Raw genomic sequence first — 3,615 nt, forward strand, 5'->3', positions numbered from 1 at the left:
AGATCAACGGACGATTGACTGATGGAATGATGAGCTTTCTGTGGGATGAGTTGGATCTCCCGGTCGCGCTCTCTGCGCCGCCTTTCTCGGTTCGGTTTGGGCTTTTGAATAGTTTAGATTTAAAAAAGAGGAAACGCAAAGATCGGAACAAGACAGAGGGCCGCCAGAGAGAAAGAGAGAGAGAGAGAGAGAGAGAGATAGAGATAGAGAGATAGAGATAGAGGGGAGAAGCCCATAGCAGGTCATCGTCATTGTTGCTGGACGCGCGCGCGGCTCCTTTCAAGCAAAGGTTGCACTAGACGCAGAGTAGAGCGGAGCGGCCATCCTCTGCGATCCTTTGCCGATATTTTAACACACAGGCCCTGGCGAGGGAGAAGAATAGCGAAGTGGATAATTGGTATGATTACGATTATTTGTTTTACTCACTTTGTCTTATTTTAGGTTCCGCTCCACCCGAGTGTGTGGTCGACGGCCACTTTGCTTACGACGCCGCGCCTAGGATCGAACCCCGGGGGCGCGTCGTGCCCGGTTCTTCGCGCTGCCGTCTCCCGGGGGACCCACGCCGCGGTCGCCGGTGGCTTTTGGGTCTCTCCTTTCCATCCCTCCGGAATCCCTTGCCGCCCGACGATGGTCCCGAAATGTTTGATCATTACACGTAATCGATTTTCTATTACCGCTAATGGATACATGTGTTACCGCACCGCTCCGCTTCGGTTCGGTTCGGTTCAGGGCGGAACCGGCACCGAAAGGTTACATATATGCCCCGCGCTCGGTGCGCATATCTGCACTGCGCGCTGCACACGATGCCGCCGCCGCCAGCATCTTTGTTGCCCCCTTTGGCTTGTCCCGGGACCCTGGGACCGCCACCCTCGGGTTAATGATAGGTGCGGAGAGTAACGTGTTGATTTGTTATTTCCCTCTGTGACGCGCCCACCGTGTGTGCTCGGGGGCCGACGGGATAATTGATCCTCGGCCGCTGATTGACCTCCTGTGGCTGGGGAAGTTTGCGAAGAATTCCGACTGCCAGCAGAGGTAGCTCACCCGGCCCGAGGGACTCTCGCTCATTCCGCGGATCTTTCCCAGCATCCCTAATGGTCCGGCTTTGGGCAGTGATTGTCCTTTTTCGGTCCTTTTCCGGTCCTTTTCGGCCCAGGCCACCAGGTCCCATCGTTTCGAGCATTCGTTCGGTGCCCACATGTTGCCGCACTGTTGTGCCACCCGCATGGTAGTTTCCTGTGCCCCTGCAATGTACTGACGATTGTTGCAGCGTCTATTTCTGAAAAGCCACCAACCGCGCCGAGCACAACCGGCAGCGCTCCGCTCCGGCACCCAAACCTCAGCAGAATGGTGGCACTGGACAGCTACATTAAATGCGTTCACATTTAATTGACTAAGCACTAAGACCACTAGAGTTGAGATCATTATCGCAGACAGTGCGCAATTTAAATGATGAATGTTTCGAATGAGAATAAGAACCAGATTTTAATGGAGTCTGTGAGAGACAGAAGGGGGCACAAAAGGCAGACAGCGGAGAGCGATAAATGGGATTGATTTAGTTCCGAGTCCCCACCACCGTATTACGCCACGCGGCGAGATTAAGCTACCATAATGGGAAAAACAGTTCCCGGAACGTTACTGTGGTGACCCCCGGACCGTTGGTTTGTCTCATGATTTTCGCTTTAGTTTTTGCGATACTGAAAGGAGAAAATAAATGGATCCTCGCGAATGTTCCTCCGTACAGAGTGAATTATGTTCGAACACACATTCTTTAATCGCGATGCCGAATCATAGACACGAAACGAGTGCACTTTCGACGCATGTTGCTAGCTTCTAACAACTTTTCGGATTTTTATGACAATTTATGATGCAATTCGCCGTTGTGTGTCTGCGAAATGTAATTGCTTCGTTCGTCTGCGAACAGCTACGTTGAGCATTTTTTGTTTGTTTGAGAAACACTTTTCTATACCGAACAAAACCCACTAGACACTTTACAGTAGAGCCTTTTTTCCGATTTATGACATTAGGTTGGCCAGGGAAATTTATTCACAGCGTAATAAACTATTGTTTGGTCCCAAACCGTTTCATGCTGCTGAACATCTTCGATTCTTGGTCTCGGCTGGTGCTCAGCTACTTCTATCTTTCTGCACATAACTTATCGTCAGCCTCATTATCCTGTCGTCGCTTATTTTCTTTTGAAGAACTTTGTAAACGATAATGACAATCTCGGTTTTTGTTTCGAGATCGGCCACGACATAATTTGATTTACCGCTTGCCACAGAGACGCAGTGAGGCTATGGATCGAAAAAGTACTAATGGTCGTTTCTTTCTCGTTTCTTTTCCCGCAGATGCCTGTTCCAGTCGGACAACACCAAAACCCAGACCACCCAGTCCCACGCCTAGACCAAATATTACATTCCACACCTACAAGTGCCCACCGGCGTACGCCGCCTGGTACTGTCTCAACGATGCTACTTGCTTTACGGTGAAAATTGGCGATTCCTTGCTTTATAATTGCGAGTAAGTTAAGAACCTCATCCGGCGCCACGGAATGGAGCTCGTCGGTGCGTCGTAGAGAGTTATGTTAACCCCAAAATAAAAAAAAACTATTCCTCATTGTTTTAGGTGCGCCGATGGTTATATGGGGCCACGATGCGAATACAAAGATTTAGACGGTTCCTACTTGCGTAAGTGCCCCAGGGCTTGGCCACAGGCCGCTCTCTCTCTCTCTCTTTCTCGAAGATAGATAATGAACTCATTCTAATTACATTTGTGTTCCTTCGTTTTTCGCTTTTTCTTTTACTACACATGCACACACACCGTGCAGCAACAAGACCCCGCGTTATGCTGGAAACGGCGAGCATAGCGAGCGGAGCCATCGGTTCACTGGTGCTCATCATGATCGGTTGGTGTTGCTGGTGCGTTCGAAGACACCAGCGACATAAAAGACTGGAGAAAGAAAACGGCGGCGTGGACACGGTGGATTCGGCCGGTGTGCTTCGCGTGGTGCACAGCGAACAGCTACTGCGACCGTTCGGGGCGCACCACCTCAAGACAATTCCGATGAGCGAGGCGCTCGGTAAACGGTAAACGCGCGAAAATGGCCCACAGTCGGCCGGTAGCCGACATCATCGCATAGTTTCATGGGCCTCCGGTGCCGCGCTCGTACTCGCTCTCCTGGTTAAGGCCCTACCGAGGGCCACCAATTTTGAACTAGACTTACGGTACGGAACGGAAGCAGAACCATCGGACGCGGGCGCAATTAATTTTACAGCAAAAGACAAATCACGAAACCATCATGCATCACCCCCGACTGTGGAGTGCACAATGAATGCGCACGGCATGCAACGTAATGCTGCAGTAGAATCTTTTACCAAAAATAACCTAAAATTGGCGCCGAACGAACATTTTGACACATTTACACAACGTGCGAGAACACCAAAATGCATTTCTATCCCCCCCGGATTACCTTTTTAAAAAAGTATTCCATTACGTATCCGGATGCCGTATCGCGGGGGCCCGAGGCAGACTTTCTGGCACAGACTGGCTCTGTGTACTGTCTTGTGACGATCCGATCGAGCAGTAAACTAGCAAAATATTAACGAAAACTACCACTTT

General features: G+C 50.3%; 1 protein-coding gene across 1 annotated transcript; it reads left to right on the forward strand.

Annotated features, from left to right (window-relative positions):
• Positions 1-2,345: 2,345 nt before the first annotated feature.
• Positions 2,346-3,405, forward strand: LOC131214240 (protein spitz-like; the record flags this gene model as incomplete). Its single annotated transcript, XM_058208618.1, has 3 exons — positions 2,346-2,517; positions 2,623-2,684; positions 2,825-3,405. Coding segments are annotated over 3 exons (497 nt in total), but the record flags the coding sequence as incomplete, so codon positions are not given.
• Positions 3,406-3,615: the final 210 nt, after the last annotated feature.

Source organism: Anopheles bellator, unplaced genomic scaffold (genome assembly GCF_943735745.2).
Source record: "Anopheles bellator unplaced genomic scaffold, idAnoBellAS_SP24_06.2 scaffold00330_ctg1, whole genome shotgun sequence".
Lineage (NCBI taxonomy): Eukaryota > Metazoa > Arthropoda > Insecta > Diptera > Culicidae > Anopheles > Anopheles bellator.